Source organism: Pseudorca crassidens, chromosome 7 (genome assembly GCF_039906515.1).
Source record: "Pseudorca crassidens isolate mPseCra1 chromosome 7, mPseCra1.hap1, whole genome shotgun sequence".
NCBI lineage: Eukaryota > Metazoa > Chordata > Mammalia > Artiodactyla > Delphinidae > Pseudorca > Pseudorca crassidens.
Window position 1 is genome coordinate 12,467,625 of NC_090302.1, and position 18,634 is coordinate 12,486,258.

Genomic DNA, 18,634 nt, shown 5'->3' on the forward strand with positions numbered 1-18,634 from the left:
TTCAGCCCAGAGACAGATCTGTGCTCAAATAATGATTCTACCACTTTCTAGTTTGGAGCCTTGGGCAAGTTACCTCCCTGAGCTGCAATTTCCTCATCTGTAAAGTGAGCATAATAATGTGTGCTGCACAGATTTTTATGAGTATCAAATGATACGATGAGTGCAAAGCCACCAGCACCAAATCTGGTCTATATTTAGTAAATTTCCTATCTTGTCATTGTGGTTTCTGAGGTCTGTGGTCACTTGATTTCATGATATGTGTGGTGATGCTCTTGGTCGTGGGTTCACCAACTCTCAGTTGTTCTGTGTTTCCTAGAGAGAGGAAGGGGTGGGATGGTGGTGTCTGTCTATGTGTGGGGTCTGGCTACTTGCCAAATAGGCTGACTTGATCAGTTGTGCTCATTTTATCCTTCCAGCCTTTGCTAATTTCCATTTCCCTTCCCAGCAGGGAAGAGCTGAAAATGTTCCAGGGTAGGTTGAATCTGAGCATGGGAGTGATTACAAAGCCCCCCCAAGAAGGCAACCAAGAGATGACCCTGACTCTCTAAGGAGAAAAAATTGATCTCCTTATGAGATCTGAAAGGGGGAAGAATGGCTCTACTTCCAGGAGCACCTCCTCAAATGGAAAGACATGACTAATTCCCTCAAAGAATCCTCGGTAGATTGGCAGAGCCTTGAGGGCAGAAACATGCTCAAAACAAGAATGTAAATCCCCAAAAGCAAAGAGAGAAAGCACGTGTGCATTGGCAGCTCAGTCCTCAGGGCATTGAAGGGGCCGGGATGCGCTCCACTGGAGACAGAGGCAGGTATCAGAAACGGTTATGGGAGCTTCATCGCTTGCTGTTACTGTGTAACACGTCACTCCCAAAACTCAGTGGCTTAATATTTTCACTCCAGTGTCAATGGGATAGCCTGGGCTTGTTCTTGTGTTTGCAGGTCAGCTGGGGGCTCTGTTCTGCGCTGGTCTTGCCTGGGTCACCTTGACTGGAGCTGCTCTGCTCTGTGTGTGTTTTATTCTCTGCTAGGGACCGGTGGGCTAGCTGAGCATGTCCTTCTCATGACAAAGAGAGAAACACAAGAGAACAAGCCGAATACCTTAGCTTCTTTTAATGCCTGTGTCATGCCTCCTAATATCTTATTGGCCAAAGCAAGGTGGATGGCTGAGCCCAGAGCCAGAGATGGAAGGCAAGGTTATGTGGCCAAGGATGCGGGGATGGGTGAACTGGAGCTATTCATGTCAGCTCTCAGAATCCTCAACTCTCCCTTCAATGACTCCCCATCTCCAGTCATTGCTCCCTCTTTGATGCTTCTATAATCTGCATTGCAGTTATGTATGTGAGGGCAAGGACTGTCTATAGCCCTAATGCCCAGTATGTAATCATAACAGAGAGAGAGAGAGAGAGAGAGCAAAAAGGGAAGGAAGTAGGAACACAAGTAACAAAAAAGAGAAAACAGGGAAGGCACATCAGGGTAAAGGGAGCAGAGGAAACAGGACAAAAGAGACATGAAAAGGGTAAGTTAGGGATGCACCCCTGGTTCAGAGTGAGCTAAATTGCTTGCTGATAAACAGCTTCTTGGAATATTGATCCGTTCCTAGCATTGTAAAGCAGTCATTTTCACAATGAGAAAGAGTCTTTGTGTTTTAATTTTCACGTCTAATGGCTGCATTTTCCCTGTGGCAGCCCTTGCATGAAAGAAGACTTGGGTTATAGAAATTTTTTTTGGTCCCCTTAGGAGTAATCAATTTACCATTTATGATCAGAGCCTCTTTCACTACTAAGATCTCTCCAATTGCTGTACCTCTGGAACGAAGGCTGAAACTTTATAATGCAGAAAGATTGCATTAGGAACGAGGCTGGAAAGGCAGACTCAGATTCTTTTCTTGAAGTGTAATTGTTTATTTTTTCTGGATGACGTGGTTCCTAGTGTCACATATTATCAGAATAAACCGAAGGGTTGGTGATATCAGTGCTGGGAGGATAGCCTAGGTTGATTCTGAAATGGTGAGAAGTCATTTCAGGACAACGTCAGGGAATGTGGTGGGTGAAGAGAAGCAGATTTCCTTGTGCAGCTCAAAGTCCTTCTGAAGAGGGACTGCAGATTCCCTGGAGCTGAAGCAACCTCCCTGGGATAAGTGTCATCTCTCCCAAGGGAACCGCTTGGAAGTGAGTCCATCATTTGCATACCTTTGCTTAAGGTGTTAAAAATTATTCATGTGAAAAAGATGCAGGCATAATTCTTCAGCGGATTTATGAACTCTTTAGTGGTTTTTCTTGACTGGGGATGGGGGAAGGATTCCTCTTCTTGTCTCCAGGTCAGTATCATTTTTTAGGGCTTCCTGAGGTAAAACAAGAGGCCAGATCCAGGTGGGGGTGGGATGGGAATGGGGCCCAGGGACGCATAGGCCTGGTGACTGAGGCTATCTATGTGCTCACCATTCCCCTCTCTTGCCTGTCTTACTGGGGGTCTGGAACTGATCAGGCATCATCTAGCCCGGCACCTGGCACATAGGAGATGGTCAATAACTATTTATTAACTTGAATTGAGTGACGGTTTGTGGTGTGGTAGAGAGAGCATGATACTGAGAGTCAGGAGAACTGGGACTTAAATTGCCTGGTGGAGCAAACCAGGACAAGCCTCCTTTCTTCTCCGAGCCTCAGTTTCCCTACATTCAAAGTGGGGATTTCTCCCTGGGCCATCGTGAGACCTGAGAGCACTTGTGATACTGGTCACAGTCATCCCATAGAAGGCACTGACCATGCTGGGGTGGAGACCGCGTGCCTTGGTCAGAGGCCAAGGGCAGAGGCCAGGCTGTGCTACAGCGTGGGTGGTGGGGACCACCCCCCTGCAGAGCTGTGGCCTCTTTGGGGGGCTGACATCTGAGTAGGATGACCAAGTCAAGGCTGGCAGCCCAGAAGAAAGAAGCATCGACCGTCCCCTGAGCCCCAGAGGACCCCTTTCCCCTTACACACAAATATCACCTGGAAGGAGAACAGAGGACAGACAAGGTGACAGCGTAGCACATGCATATTCTGTGTCCAGGTTCTAGAGACACAGAGAGAACTCAGGCAAGGTCCCTGATGGCCAGGAGATGACCCACATTACGCCATAGGGCGGGGCTGATGGTACAGGTGTTGAATGGGTGATAAGCGCCACGACCAGTGTGTTTGTGAAGCTTTAGAGAGGCGGAGGGAGGAAGCAGTGGCGGGACTATTGATAGAGCAGTGAGGATCTGGCATCAACCTGGGCCTGCGGGTGCGGGTGGAAGGAAGGTGGACCGGGAAGCAATGGTCTCATGTTATTGCAGGACCAAGCGATAGGGTGCTGGCGGGCCAAGCCATTGACTCTGTGTGACCCGGGCAGGTCCCTTAACCACTCTGGGTCTCATTTTCCCAATTTATCAAGTGAAGGGGTTGTCTTAGATCAGGGGCCCCTCAGGGCACTGAGGAAGAGCATCGGGGAGGCTGAGAAGATGGGCTCCAGGCCTCTGACCCTTGTTCCATCTACACTGTACAGCTTTTCCCCCTTCATTTTGGATAGTATGTTTCTGGGTAAGATTTCATTGAAGAAAAGAGTTGTGGTTTTCTGTTTTGTTTTGCTTTCTAAAGCCACTGGTCTAAAGACCTTTAAGTTTCCTTTCAGGCGTAAATAGCATAGGATAGCAGTTCCAGGGCCAGGTGGTGGCAGGCTCGTTAGTGGGAGCTGGGAGGGACAGCTAACCCAGCCCTAGGACCTCTGCAGCCGCCCTCCTCTCTAGAAAGGGGGGTGGGGAGGGGAGGCAGGTGGGGTGCCGGAGTGGGTACAGATTTCTGGGAAAGACGGACAGAAAAGCTCCCTGCTTCGTAAACCTGTTTGGTAAAAATTTGGGCTCACTGTGAGGGCCTTTCAGACCCCAAAACGGGTCCTCACCCCAGACAGTACACCTGCCCTGGTCTGGGGTTTCTTCCTGCAAGTTCTTTCACCGAGGCTCCCAAAGCCGGGGCCTGAGTTCTATGGGGCCCTGGGAAAATGCAGCTGAGGGGCGTGAGGAGCAGACAAGCTCGCTCGGGCTCTGCTACTGACTAACTCAGCACCTGCGAGCCTCCGTTTCCTCACTCGTAAAGTGGCAATAAAAGTACCCGCGCTTATCGTGGGTAAAAATAAGTGAAGTGCAGGGACTTCCCTGGCGGTCCAGTGGTTAAGACTCTACGCTTCCAATGCGGGGGGTGTGGGTTCGATCCCTGGTCAGGGAACTAAGATCCCACATGCCACGTGGCCAAAAAATTAAAATTAAAAAAAGAAAGTGAAGTGCAGACATACTATAAAAACGTAAAAAATTACCTCTTCCATCTGCTCCTGATACCTGTGCCCCATCCCTTCTCTACCTTGCTTAATTTAATTCAATTTATTGATTTACGGTTCATGCCTAAAGCATACCGCTAGCACAGAATGCCGGAGGTAGCTGAACAGGCAGCATCATAGCAAACAAGTACAAGAACAAAGGGTTAGACAAATGGACAGCTTCTAAGTACTCATGAACATAAAAAATACAGTCATTATTCATCTCAGATTCCCAGAGTGCCTCCTATGTGCCCAACTGGGTTCACTAGGTGAGGTCAACCCCTGACACATGGGTATGTGAATTTTTGTCTCTGTCTCAGACAGTTGAGAAGAAGTCAGTGTTTTGAGAAAACATGGTGATGTGATGGAAAACAAAGTGCCAATTCCCCAGAGCAAGACCTGGGTGGCATAGCCTCCCATACAGCTTTAAGCCCTATACAGCAGAAAATGGTAGCCTGCTCTGCAAATGCCTGGGAGTGACTGTTAGAAGAGGGCGTGATGTGGCCAAAAGGGCCCAGGTTTTGCCACCTAAAAATGGTGTAAACTTAGGAAGGTCAAATCTAACTTTGAGCCCCAGTTTCCTTATCTATGAAACCGGGTCATAAAATCTGCTTGCCTGGTCGTTGTAGAATAAAACCAGATCGGGCAAGGACCTGCTTCACGGTAGCCCTCGGAAAGGGGTCTCCATTATTACGGTTTTGGAAAAAGCACAGAGCGGATGATTGCATTCATGAGTGTCGCTGTGGGAGGTGCAGTCTGTCCTTGGTGGAGTCCAGGCCTCAGGAGTCACCAGCTGAGATCCTTTGCCGAGTGAAAAGGGCTCTGAGCAGCCCCTGCACATCGCGATTCCGGAGGCTGTAGATGACAGGGTTCAGCATAGGCATGACGACAGTGTACGTGACGCTGGCCACTCGGCCCCACTTGGCCTCATACCGGGACATGGGCTGGAAGTAGACTGCAGTGACTGTCCCGTAGAAGAGGCCCACCATGGCCAGATGGGAGCCACAGGTGGACAGCTGGAGCACCGCAGCTGCGATGGCCCCCTAGGAGGCGAAGATGAGTAGGAAGGGAGTGACTACCACCGCGGCACCCTCGGTGAAGATGACGAGCTGGATGTGGCGGGTGTCAGAGCACGAGAGCCTTAAGAGAGGCTGGTGGTCACAGAAGAAGTGGGGCGCTTGGTGGGAGGCACAGAAGGACAGGTGGGCCATAAGCAGGATATGCAGGAGGGAGTGGACATGGGACACGAGCCACGCAGTCCCCACCAACGCTGTGCACACAGCCCGGGACATCCTCGTGGCATAGCGGAGGGGGTGCCGGATGGCCACGTAGCGGTCATAAGCCATGGCAGCCAGGAGGCAGCTGTCAGTTACACCCAGGGCAAAGAAGAAGTACATTTGGGTCAGGCAGCCAGCCAGGGAGATGGAGCGGTCATGGGCCATCTGGTTGGCCAACATCTTGGGTACAGTGATGGAGGTAAAGCAGAGGTCATCAAAGGACAGCTGGGCCGGCAGGAAGTACATGGGTGCATGAAGGGCTGGACTGGCTCGGATGACGGCCACAATGAGTCCATTACCCAGGATGCCCGCCACATACAGGACCAAAAATAGGACAAAGAGAGGCCGCTGCTGTCCAGGATTTGTTGTTAGTCCTAGTAGGGTGAATGGGGTTCCTTCTGAAGTCTCATTGGCAGCATCCACGGCTGGGCTGCTTCTTTGTCTGGGACCCCAGGGGTTCCATTCTACTGCTGGGTCATCTCCCCAGTGTCAAAGGAAAAGGGTGAAGGGCCACTAAGTTGCTCAAGGCTTTCTGGCCATGAGGGAAATCATGGGTTTGGAGTCAGACAGCCGTGTTGCTACACACAGGTGTGGACCATGTGCAAATCATTTTTCCCCCCTGAATCTTCTTCCTTTCCAGGCCTTAGGTTCCCCATCAGTAAAGTAAGGGAGCTGAACCAGAGGACCTTGAAGGCTGCTTCCAACTTGGATACTTTGTGATTTGAAGCAAAAACAGAACAAAAACATTGCCCAGGATGTGGACCAGAGAAGGAAGGAAACACAAAAGAAAAGATCAAACAGAGAGAGGATCAAAATCAGGGAGAGATTTGACCAATGGGCATTTATTTCAGAGAAGTCAGAGTGGAAAAGAAAACCCAGATGGAAGCAAGGAACTTATCAAAGAAATAAAAATTCCAAACATTAAGGGCACACATATATTGACATGGATGTAAACCTACAGCACCCAAATGCAAACATGATGTTTTAGAACACTGAGGGACAAAAGAAGAACCCATCACTCCCAGGGATGTGAGGATCTGATGATGTTCAGATACCCAGACTGCCATCCAATATGTCATCAACAGTAGATGATGGGACGCAGTTGGGCAATATCATCAAATTCTGAAGAAAAACACCGATTTTGAACCTAGAATTCTATCCTAAACCAAAATATTAATCAAGTATGAGAAAGGAATAAAGAAATTTTCAGACTTGCAAAAACAAAAACAAAAAAAGAGCCAAAGAACCTGGATGACTCCCTGTATCCCTGGAAAACTCTTCCCATGAAATCAAACACTTACAGCATCAAACAGATGCACACCCTTTATGGGAAACTCATGCAGACAGATGGATACACCTGCCAGATGCAGAGACTTGACTCTTAAGGACAGAGGCAACTTGTTTCAATGCCTCCATTTTTTCCTGTCTGAATCTCACTGCACAAATCTTGGGTGATTATCCAAGAGGGGGGTCTTAAAAGGAGAGGGATTTTAGGATAGGTTTCCTGAAGGCTATGCTGAGGCCATCTCTGCAGGAGAATGATCTCTTAATTTCTTTTCACATCCTTCTCTCTATTAAAATAAAATAAAGACCCTTCCTACCCTATTGTCTTCCTTTTCCTCCTCCATTGGGTAAGAAGAATTTCTGGCTTTGGATCCCTGGAGAACATTTTTTTCTCAAATTTACAATCATGTCCCACTGTCCAGGAAGGTACGAGGATCAGGGCGAGAGGGTGAGAGGGAGTGGGAAAGCTTGCTTACGAATTGGCTTTTTCAGAAACTGGACCTACTCTGACCCGTGTTTAAATTGGCCTCAATAAACATACAGATACACGGAGCTGTTTGCAGAAATTCAACTGTAATCACAAATACACCGGTGCAGACATGCAGGCATGTGCAGCCTCCAGCTGTGCTCTGCAAATACACAGGCACGATCGATCACACACAGAAATGTGGACACTGACATCTGAGTAAGCAGACAAGTGTAACCACAAGACCCGCAGACCCAGACCATCCTACACATAAACAGAGGGTCCAAAGCAATCACAAAATAGCACTGAGGCCAGAGGGTGACGCTCACTTACAGACTCCTGTTCACGGGGGCACCTGGCACCGTGCACAGCTACTGGGACATGCACGTTCATGCTTCCTCTGAGCAGGTAGTCTGTCAGCTCTCTACCAGTGCCCGTCTACCCCATCCCGGCCCACCCTGTCACACCCCGTCACACAATCACATCTTCCGGCACAGCCCCAGGGGTCCACGGCCTCTCGACTTCACACACATGGCTACACTCACATAGGCTCATGCTGGGTCACAGCAGAGATGTACCACCCTAGAGGAGCACGTCCACATACACACCACCTCCTCCTCCCCCAGTGATGCTATCGGACAGTGATGGGGACGCACAGTCTCAGCCTCACACAAACAGCACCCGCTCTCACACTCACATGTACAGCTCATGCCCACAGCCACGTTCAAGAGGACAGATTCGTACACTCTCCAGCCTGGCCACTTGCCGCAAGTGTTCCTTCTGGCTTCTCCACATCACAGGAGGGAGCAGCAGCGAGGACCAAGTGTAGCCCGTCACTGAAGGGTCTGGGGAGGGAGCTATTGGCCACACTTATGGGGTTTGGGGCCTTGGGAGTACCTTAGCTTCTCCCAGAGACAGCACCCCTTCCCCTGGCCCTCATTCCTGGGGTGGGAGGCAGCTTGGCTCTGGGGTTTGTTATTCTTTCTCTCTAGAGCCCAGTTTGATGGGGGTAGGGGTGGTTGGTACCACCTTCAACTCGGGGGGCCTCAGGAGCCCCGTGCATCGTGAAACTGCTGCTCCCCGGTCCCTGTCTTGTGGAGGCCAGAGCTGCCTCCTGAACCCCAAGTCCGGGGTTTACAGCAGTGGCTTCTGGAGCCAACTGTCTTGTCCCCTCAACTTTTGCTGAGGCTTCTTGTAGGAGGTGTAAGAGTGTGGGAAGGATTGTGCCTCTGAGGACTGTGCAATAATATGCCTGAGTGACTGTGGGGTGTGTGTGTGTGTGTGTGTGTGTGAGATTGTATGCCTGGGTGTGAAATGATCATGTCTCTGTCAAACAAAATGTGTCTATGAGCTTGAGTGTGTGTCTGAATGTGCAGCTGTGCCTCTGTCTGTGTGGACGGCAGGGACAACCTGAGAGTGTTTCTTTGTGCATGAAGGTTTCCGATAGGGGACTGGGTCTGTGTTGCAGGGGCTATGTGTTCCCGTGTGTGTTTGTAGCATTCCAGGTGGGAATGGCTTTGCATGACTCAGCGTCAGAACAACCATGAAGGGTGATTTTGAACGTATGAACTTTCAATGATTCCTGCTGCCTACTGAATAAAGTCCCAATTCCCCTACCTGATATCCAGCCCATAGGGTGTCCTTCCCATCCCCAGATCTTCAATCTTCAAACTTCTCTCCACTTCTTTCCCAACACATCTATCTCTAGCCAGTTAAGTTGGTCTCCTTAGAGCCTTTTGTGCACATCGAGCTCATTTTACCTCTGTACCGTTGTGTGTGCTTGTTTTTCCCCCACCGAATACCCCTTTCTTTCAATTCCCACCCATGCTGCAGGGTCCAACTGATTTTGTGCAATAAGTACCCCAGTCTTCCCCATCCCAAACCTGCTTTTGTCCTAATTGCTTGTCTTAGTAGATGGTGTTGAAGGAGGTTTAAAAAGGGAAATATTTGATCAGAATTGGGGAGCTTTCCTGAGCCTCTTGCTTTGGGAACAAGGATCTGACTGTTTCTCTTCCTTTATCCTCCAGGTTGGGCTCTGTTATTGTCTTCCAGTGCCTCCCCTTCCCTCTTGTTTATTTTCTTATCTATCAAGTAGGTCCAGCATAGCAGCCTGAAACTTCACGTTTCCTCTGATGACTGTGTAGGATTTATGTGATTATTGTATCTGACTGCTCCATAGATGCTAAACATGTGGAAGGACCCATGTACACCTTGTAGGGCCAAGATGATGGAAGGGGCCGTGTACCTCTGGAAACTTTCCCTTGATTGTGGTGAGAACTGTATGTCATAAGAGCCCAAGGATTCATAACAAGAAGAAAAGACCACAGAGGAGGTCTCTGAGTATAAACATCATTGAACTGGGGGCAAACCTTCCATTCTCAGTCCCATAGTTGCCAACTCTTCTGATAACGTCTCCAACCACTGTCATGGCATATGAGTTGTCATGGTGATAGGAGGAAAGAACTGGGAAAGGATTATAAAAACTCGGGATGGGGACTTCCCTGGTGGCGCAGTGGTTGAGAATCTGCCTGCCCATGCAGGAGACACCGGTTCGAGTCCTGGTCCGGGAAGATCCCACATGCCGCAGAGCAACGAAGCCTGTGCGCCACAACTACTGAGCCTGCGAGCCACAACTACTGAGACCCACGAGCCTAGAGCCCTGTCCGGCAACGAGAAGCCACTGCAATGAGAAGCCCACGCACCGCAACGAAGAGTAGCCCCCACTGGCTGCAACTAGAGAAAGCCCGTGCGCAGCAACGAAGACCCATTGCAGTGGAAAATAAATAAATAAATTTATAAAAACAAAACCAAAAACTTGTGGTGGGAGAAGGGGTTTTAATTCGTTTAAGCCTTTGGCAAAATGTGTCGAGTTTGGGGTATTGTACCCTCTGCTCTCAACGTGCAGGCTCATCAGGTAATAGGGTGACCAAACATCCTGGTTTGCCCAGGACGGAGGAGGTTTTCTGGACACGGGAGTTAGAGTTTTAAAAACTAGGACAGTTCTGGGCACACCAGGACAAGTTGGTGACCTTGTCAAGAAACATAAAAATTCTTTAAGAATTGAGGAGATAGTATAGTCCACATCCCTCTCTCCATTAGTCTGGGACCTCCAAGAAGACCATAGTTACTAAGGAGGGACCCAGTTCTGGTAAAAAGGAGCATCACCTCCCTGGGGAGCCGGGATGAACCTTCAGTTTTCCTGCAGTCTAAATACCCAGCAGCTGATTTCTCCTTGAAAGGAAGTTGGAGTGGTGAGGCCAGCCCCTGGCTGGGGCCCAAGGAACAGACTCCATGGGGAACCTATTAGGGGGTGACAATGAAGCACTGTTTGAGTCCCATACCTTGCCACCCCAGGCCTCATCGCAGCCATAATTAGGAGGAGTTGGAAAGGGGATGAGACAGGAGCTGACATCTACTCTGACCATGCTCCACCTCTCCTTGGAAGCACCTATCATAACTCCTGGGGTCCACTCCTGCCCTGCTCTTGCATGAAGGGGCTTCATGGGCAGAACGCAGTGCCTTGGGCCTTGCCCATGTGCACCTGAGTCAGGGAGACAAAGAAAATCTGTCAAAAGTGTAAACTCTGGGTATACAAAAATCCCAAGAGTACTGGATCTGAGGGGTCCAGCATGACCTGGAGCACTGTGGTTGTCTTTGCCCTAGAGGTTTATGGAATTTCCTCTCCAGACCCCAACTCTGCCTCTGGATGTTGTAATCTTAACACAAAGCAGTCCACACTACCTGACCATGTGCTAATCTGAGCAGACTCATAACCCTCGATGAAACTTAAATCCACCAATACTCAGCTCCTACTCTTAAGCTTTAAGAAACATCAACCATTATCCATAACCCTAAATACGTCTTAAGGTGACCCCAAACATGTTGATTTGATACTCAAAATACTCTTCTTATGCCTTACTTTCATCTAGTTCTGAGCCTAGGCTAACTGTAATAATAACTAGACTGTGACGTAAGCTTATCACAAACGTTATCCACATACCAACTTAACTTAAATCGAACAGAGCTCTAACATGAGCTAAACTCTAACTCAAATTTAATCTAGCAATAAAAAAAAAAACCTGAATTCTCATCTTAAGTAGTCCTGCCCTTTAACACTAACTATAAAATATTTCTAACATTTCTTTTTTTTATATTGAAGTACAGTTGATTTACAATGTTGTGTTGGTTTCAGGTGTACAGCAAAGTGATTCAGTTACACACACATTCTTTTGCAGATTCTTTCCCCTTATAGCTTATTACAAAATATTGAGTACAGTTCTCTGTGCTATATAGTAGGTCCTTGCTGGCTATCTGTTTTATATATAGTAGTGTGTACATGTTATTTCTAATATTTCTAATAAGAGCTCAAATTTATCCAAACCCTTACTCCTAAATTTATCCCAAATCCACTATTAATTAGAATCAATCCAAATTGTAAAATTTACATAATTTTAATTCAATCCTAAATTTGTCCATTTGTAACCTAACCCTGGCTTTACCCTAACTCTAACCCTCGTCTTAGCCATAACATGAACGCTAACCATATTCTAACCATAACCATAGTTCTGATCCTTCCCTATTCTCTATCACAGCCCTGAAATAAATTAGTCTTGGTCAAATTCTAACCCAACTATAGGATTTTAGGAACGAGCTCATGTATGTGCTGGTGCTGCTTGGCCATTGCCCTGAGAGATGGAATATGTAGGCTAATAGGGAAAGATATTTGCCTCACCAGATTCCATCCCATTCTTTGGCATGAGTGGGTACTGAAGATGTTCTCTTGGGGTCGAGGTGAGCAGAAGCAGACTAACTGGTCATGAAGGACCTCAGAAGAGCAAAAAACACTTGCAGCCAATACGGCTCCTATCTGGTGTTTCTGGGAATCATCCTCTCAGAAGTTCAAGTGGCAAATAAACTTAGTTACTGCACCTGGTGACATGCAGGAACTTCCATGTTTTGAACATCGAGGAACCTAAGGCATCTCTACAGCAGATTAACTTGATCTTGATTCTGGCGCTGGGGCTAGATTACTCCAGGTTCCTGTCTCCTGTCTGTAAGCTTCAGTTTCTCCCCTTTTCTCCCCCTCAAACAATGACAAGAGACACCCAGCCAGAGGAACCTCCACCTTTACCCACAGTGACCGGGCCCGGGAAGAGCTCTCCTCATCTCTTCAGAGTCAGTCCTAACCAGCCTCTCGGACCTCGCACTCGTGCGCCGGCCTCGGACAGCAGCAGTGCTTCCAGTTCCTTCCGAGCACCTCCCTGACCTCTTTGTTGCAGAGGCTGTAGGTGAGCGGGTTGAGAGCTGGGATGACAAGGGTGTAGAACACAGATGCCATCTTGTCAGTGTCCAGGGTGTAGCTGGAGCTGGGGCACAGGTTCATGAAAATGATTGTCCCGTAAAGCACGGCCACGGCCGTGAGGTGGGAGCCACAGGTAGAGGCTGCTCGCCACCGGCCCTTGGCCGAGTGCATGCCGATCATGGCTCCGGCAATGAACCCGAGGACACGGCGAAAGCCAACACGGTGGCTGTCTGGATGAAGCCACAGACGACGAAGAGGAGAAGTTCACTGAGACTGGTGTCGTTGCAGGAGATGGCCAGCAGTGGAGGGATATCGCAGAGGAAGCTGTTCACCTCCCGAGAGCCGCAGCAGCTCAGGTGGAAGGTGAAGGTCGTGTGGACCACGGCACTCACTGCCCCACCCAGGCCTGATGCTGCCAGAAAGACCAGACACAGACGCCGTGACACGGCAGTGGCGTAGAGAAGAGGGTTTCCGATGGCCACATCGCAGTCATAGGCCATGGATGTCAACAGGCAACACTTGGCATCCGCCAGCCCTGTAAACAAAAACATCTGGAGGGCACAGGCTGCGTAAGGGATGGAGATGCAGGGCAACAGCTGGTCTACGAGCATCTTGGCTCCGATGGCTGAGGAATAGCAGGCATCCAGCAGGGAGAGGTTGGCCAGGAAGAAGTACATGGGTGTGTGGAGCTGGGCGACCACGTAGACTAGCAGCACCATGCCCACATTTCCCAGCAGGCTCACCAGGTAGACGGGCAGGAAGATCAGGATGAGGGTCAGGTGCAGGTCCCAGCGATCTGTGATGCCCAGGAGGATGAACTCCGTAGGGGCACCCCTGGCCCAAGTGAAGTTCTCTGGCATCATCCTGCAGGACAGAGTCTGGGGAGAGACAAAGCAGGAGGGAGGTGAGGGAAAGGTTAGGACCATCACCTGTGAGAAAGCGCTTTGTACTGGGAGACAGGTAGACTTGGGTGTGAGTCCTAACTGTGTAACAAAATAGCGGTGTGACCTTGGACAAGCCATATCACCTCTCAAAACCTGTGTTTTCAGTGCTGAGAAGTCACTATCATTTAACCTTCATGAGAGGGGGAATCTTGCCTGTCTTATTCAATTTTGAATCCACAGTTCTGAGAATATTGCCTGGCACATAGTAATTGCTCAGTAAATACGGGCATACCTCATTTTATTGCACTTGGCTTTATCATGCTTCACAGATGGTGTTTTGTTTCTTGCTTATGTTTTTGTTTTTTACAAATTGAAGGTTTTGGCACTATTTTTCTGACAGCATTTGTTCACTTCATGTCTCTGTGTCACATTTCAGCAATAATCACAGTATTTCAAACTTTTTCATCATTATTGTATTTGTTATGGTGATCTGTGATCAGTGATCTTTGATGTTACTATTATGATTCACTGAAGGCTTAGATGATGATTAGCATTTTTAGCAATAAAATGTTTTAAAATTAAGGTACATACACTGCTTTTTTTTTAGACATAATGCTATTGCACACTTAATAGACTACAGTATAGTGTAAACATAACTTTTATATGTACTGGGAAACCAAAACATTGGTGTGACTTGCTTTGCTATATTGACTATATTGCATTTGTCTGGAACTGAGCCCACAATATCTCCAAAGTCTGTATGAATTTGTTAAATGCATGAATGATGAATAGGATAATAGTTGGTGTCTGGACAAGGATTGAAAACTCCATGACTCTATATGCATTCGCCTCTCCAGTTTCCCTAGGAGGAAAAGAAGCAATGAAATGGCCAGTCTCCTGATCCAAAGGGTAACTATTCGCTGTGGGTCTTGAGGTTTGCTGGGAGGACATCTTTCCCCTAGAGTAAGACCTGGGAAGGGAGAGTGCAGCAGTGGTTGGCCTCTGGGGGAGACGGCAAGAAGTAGAAAGAACAGAAGATTTGAATATATTCCAGGGTTGGACTCTTCACCTCCCCAAGTCTCAATTTTCTCATCTGTGTAGGGAGAAAGAAAAAGCTTCAAGGATTCAATGAGATAATGCATATAAAACATCTCACACAGAGCCTGGCACACAGCAGGCGTTTAATGAAGGATCAGTTAACTGAGTTGAGCTAGATGCCTTGCCTCGATACTAGAAGGAAGCAACTTTAAGGCAACCAGAAGTAGTGTAATTTCCAGAAAATATAACATTGTTTACACCCCTGTGCCTTTTCATTTGTTCCCTCTGCCTAGAACTCATTTCCTCTTTTTGTGTTTGACAAAAACTATCTCGGATGTAAAGCCTTCCCCCGTGACTCAGAGGAAAATAAACTTCTCACTACTTTGTGCTGGCTGCACTGGAGCTTACATCCATCACAGCGTTTCATTATTCTTTTGCACATTTTTTTTTAAGTCTTCATTGAATTTGTTACAATATTGCTTCTGTTTTAAGTTTTGGTTTTTTGGCCACAAGGCATGTGAGATCCTAGCTCCCGACCAGGGATCGAACCCACACCCCCTGCATTGGAAGGTGAAGTCTTAACCACTGGACTGCCAGAGAAGTCTCAGCTGCACATATTTTTTTATGTGTCCGTCTCTCCTGTGGGCTTTGAGCTCCTTGATTCAATATTCATTCAACAAATGTTTATTGAGTCCTACTATGTGCTAAGTATGGCCCTGTGATTCATTTTTGTACCTCCAGGGTCTGGTATGTAATCAGTGCTCAATAAATATTAGTCGAATGTATAAAACAGTGAAAAGAATATGAACATTAACAGCATGCAGACCTGGTTTTAAGTCTGGGTTCCACCACTTTCTGCTGTGTAACTTCATGCAAGTCACTTCACCTCTCTCAGACTGTTTTCTCATTCTAAGGTAGATGTAATATCTCTGCTGGAGGGTTCTAAGAGGCAATAACTGTGCAGCACCTAGAACTGAGCAAATGCTCTTTCTCCTTCCTTTAAGAGAAGTTTAGATGTTTGGGACCTTCCTGTGGCTGGTGAGGATGACGAAGGTCTTCATAAAGTGCAACTTGGATGAAAAAATTTTTGATTATATTATATGTTGGTGAGGTTCTGCTGGTGGAAATGTAAATTGAAAATTTGCAGGACAATTTGGCAGTTAACTACAAATGTGTATACCCTAGTGTCTTAGTCTGCTTGGGCTGCTACAACAAAGCACCATAGACTGGGTTGCTTAAACAACAGTTATTTATTTCTTGCAGTTCTGGAGGCTGGGAAGTCCAAGATCAGGGTGCCAGCATGGTTGGATTCTGGTGACGGCCTACTTTTAGACTTGCTGATGGATGCCTTCTTGCTTTATCCTTATGTGGTGGAGAGAGATAGAGTGCAAGTGGTCTAGTCTCTTATTATAAGGGCACTAATTCCATCATGAGGAGCCCACCCTTAGGACTTTATCTAAACCTATTTACCTCCCAAAGGCCCCACTTCCAAATACCATTACATTCGGGATTAGGGCTTCAACATATAAGTTTTGGAGGGACACAAACATTCAGTCCATAACACCTAGTAATTCTACTTCTTGGTGTTTTGAAAATTCTCACACATGTACACAAGGAGACATGCACAAACGTGCATGCTCTCCTGGACTGTTTGTAATGGCCCAACATTAGCCAATGTCAATAGGCTCGTGGGAGTTAAACAGGAATAGATTTAACTTATATGTATCAATGTGGAGAAATCTTAAAACCACACTGAGATAAAAACATAATTTGTGGAAAAATGTACAGATTGAAGAAAAAGCACAAAACAATAATATATGTCTTAATGTATATGTATACAAAATGCACTGATGGTTGCTCCAACCAGAGATAGGATCCTAGCTAAAGGGTCCCAGGACATCTCAAAGGTTTCATCTTCTTTGCCTCATCTCTACATCCAGAGCTGATCCTCCTTATCTTTTAAGACTCAGCTCAGGGATCATTACGTTTTCCCAGGAAGCTTTATCTGAACATCCAACCACCCAACCTCTCATTTCTGGACCCCCACTTACTGGGATCTCTATGTTATAGCTCTACTCCATCATTTTATAATTACCTAAGTGATGTTCTCCCTCACCTAACTGAGCATTTGAGACCATGCCTAAGTCTTCCCTTTATCCTTAGGGATACAGAATTTTAGGGATCTTCCCCTCTTCCTTGGTGGGATCACACTGGTGGAGGTTAGACAGCCTCCAGGAGTAGAAAACTGTGGGGTCCCACCTAACTGTATGGTCTCCATGAATGAAGTCAGCTTGCCAGCTGAAGTTCTGCATCCAGAACCCAGTTGGTGGCAAACCCCTTGTGTATTTCTGTCTGTCCACGTGGAAAGCAAACACCACTCACCTTCACAAAGTGAGGAGCAGAGCTGCTTCGAGTGCCTTTCCATTTCTTCACCTGTAAAATGGGGGTAATGAAACTTCAAGGTTTTTAAATTGCTTTGAAATTTGGGGGTGCAAGGATCCCAAAATTTCAGTTAAGCTGTTACTACAGAGCGTGTGTGTGTGTGTGTGCGTGTGCGTGTGTGTGCGTGCACGTGTGCACAAAACACAGAGTGAATTTTCCATTAACTTCTCTCTGTTGCCTTGCTGCCCATGAGGAGTAATCCTGACATTCAGGGAATTAATTTTTTTCTTTGAAGTTAAGAAAAGGAAAGTTCCAAAGAAGGAAAGAGACAAGATACACAGCTCTTAAGGTATAGAGTTGGGGCTTGAACTCAGATCTGGCTCCAAATCCAATTTTCTTTGTCTCTAGACAGAGGTCCTAAATAGTTCTCTTAACAGATTACCAAGCTAGTTGTCACTGTCTTGCCTCAGTCCTCTCATCTTTAGATTAAGCAGATTGGACCAGATCAGGGGTTCCCAGTCTACTCTGTGGACTCTGTCGTTAGAATTACTGGTGGAACCTAGGGGCAAGATGGGAATAAAGACACAGACCTACTAGAGAATGGACTTGAGGATACGGGGAGAGGGAAGGGTAAGCTGGGACAAAGTGAGAGAGTGGCATGGACATATATACACTACCAAACGTAAGGTAGATAGCTAGTGGGAAGCAGCCGCATAGCACAGGGAGATCAGCTCGGTGCTTTGTGACCGCCTGGAGGGGTGGGATAGGGAGGGTGAGAGGGAGGGAGATGCAAGAGGGAAGACATATGGGAACATATGTATATGTATAACTAATTCACTTTGTTATAAAGCAGAAACTAACACACCATTGTAAAGCAATTATACCCCAATAAAGATGTTAAAAAAAAAAAAAGAATTACTGGTGGAGCTTTGTGAAAAAACAGATGGCTATACCCAGTGCCCAGAAATTCTGATTGACTTGATCTAGAGCAGGGCTCAGAAATCTGTACTTGTAGAAAGCGTTCCAGGACTTCCCTGGTGGCTCAGTGGTTGAGAGTCTGCCTGCCGATGCAGGGGATACGGGTTCGTGCCCCGGTCTGGGAAGATTCCACATGCCGCGGAGCGGCTGGGCCCGTGAGCCATGGCCGCTGAGCCTGCACGTCCGCAGCCTGTGCTCCGCGACGGGAGAGGCCACAACAGTGAGAGGCCCGCGTACAGGAAAAAAAAAAAAAAAAAGCGTTCCAGGTGATTCTGATATGTGACTTGATTTGGGACCATGAGCATCAGCGCTTCTCCATCTTGAGTGTGCATAGGAATCAGGTAGGGATCTTGTTAAATGCAGGCTCTGCCTCAGAAGGACTGGGGAGGGGCCTGAGATTCTGCATTTTTAACAAGCTCCCAGGTGACGCTGGTGCTGCTGGTTTGGGCACCGTGCTTTGAGTGGCAAGAGCCTAGGTCATATTGGACAGCATTCCCAGCTCTGACATCTTAAGATTCTAGCTTTCTAGAGGGCTCTCTCAGCCTCCTCCTGCTCGCTCCTTTCTCTCTGCTCAACTCTTTGCTTTGACTCATCCTCTCTCTCCAGGCCCCACTATACTCATGAACACATTTAACTTTGGTGAGGCTGGACTCTCGACATTTTTCAAGATGTGGCTTCCCCATTTCCTCACAAGCCCCAGCTC

General features: G+C 47.5%; 2 protein-coding genes across 2 annotated transcripts; both read right to left on the minus strand.

Moving 5' to 3' along the window:
• Nucleotides 1-5,099: 5,099 nt before the first annotated feature.
• Nucleotides 5,100-7,902, minus strand: LOC137228317 (olfactory receptor 1K1-like). Its single transcript, XM_067745460.1, is given in 2 exon segments — nt 5,100-6,076; nt 7,893-7,902. Coding segments are annotated over 2 exon segments (987 nt in total).
• Nucleotides 7,903-12,282: 4,380 nt separating this feature from the next.
• Nucleotides 12,283-13,522, minus strand: OR5C1 (olfactory receptor family 5 subfamily C member 1). The gene is given in 2 exon segments (XM_067742392.1): nt 12,283-12,849; nt 12,852-13,522. Coding segments are annotated over 2 exon segments (981 nt in total). The 5' UTR covers nt 13,513-13,522; the 3' UTR covers nt 12,283-12,529.
• Between the last annotated feature and the right edge of the window lie 5,112 nt (nt 13,523-18,634).